General features: G+C 35.5%; 1 protein-coding gene across 1 annotated transcript in view; it reads left to right on the forward strand.

Moving 5' to 3' along the window:
* Window positions 1-867, forward strand: part of LOC119586930 (cytoskeleton-associated protein 5-like) — a gene marked incomplete in the record, with an annotated part of 31,731 nt that overhangs the window by 5,282 nt on the left and 25,582 nt on the right. Inside the window, 2 exon segments of the mRNA XM_037935662.1 lie at window positions 337-508; window positions 642-768. Coding sequence (XP_037791590.1) covers window positions 337-508; window positions 642-768 — 299 coding nt within the window.

The raw sequence follows: 867 nt of genomic DNA on the forward strand, positions 1-867 counted from the left end.
TAAAAGGTTTCAGTTAATGTTGAAGTCATATAGTTTGTTATTCAGCCATCATCAATTGTTTGGTGATTTGTATATTTTAGTGTTTAAGAAGACTCATTTTCTCAGAGTCAAAATTCTTTGTATGTATGCATGTATGAAAACAGTAGAATTACAATTTAGGATTATATTTCACTAGCATTATTAGCTTTATCATTAGCTACTGTTATTTATATATTTGATAGATAATTGTTAATGTTATTGACAACTCTTGGCTGAACATTGAAAAAATACTTTGGAGTTTATTCTCCTCTGTTTGTGAATCCTATTGTTTCTCATGGTTCTTTTTTTGCACAACAGAGAATTTGGCCCAAAGGTTATGAATCCTAAGCCACTAATAAAGCAGATGCATACACTTCTGGAAGACAGGGACAAAAATGTACGTGAGGAGAGCAAAAAGATGGTCATTGAGATGTATAGGTGGATTCGACAGGCCCTCAAGCCACAGATGTCTTCCTTGAAACCAGTGCAGGTCTGACTTGACTCCTTGTATCTTTGATTTGTGGTTTGTTGGTGAAAATTAATTGAATGTTTTTTTTTTCATAGTTTGGTTGGAAGTAGTATGACCCCCCCAAAAATGATGGTAATGATTATCTGACCAACAGATCCAAGAACTGGAAGCAGAATTTGACAAGCTTGGCAATGAGAAGGTGGTCCAAACACGCTTCTTACGTTCACAGCAGGACCTAAAGGCTAAAATGGAAGCTCAAGGAGATGAAGAGGAAGAGGAAGGTATGCAAAGCAAATCTTGGTTTTGTACTTTATTATGGAGGATGTCTTATTATGATTGTAGGGTTTTGAGATGATCCTTGTAAGCACTTTACACCTTCT

The sequence above is a fragment of the Penaeus monodon genome, chromosome 22 (genome assembly GCF_015228065.2).
Source record: "Penaeus monodon isolate SGIC_2016 chromosome 22, NSTDA_Pmon_1, whole genome shotgun sequence".
In the NCBI taxonomy this organism is placed as follows: domain Eukaryota; kingdom Metazoa; phylum Arthropoda; class Malacostraca; order Decapoda; family Penaeidae; genus Penaeus; species Penaeus monodon.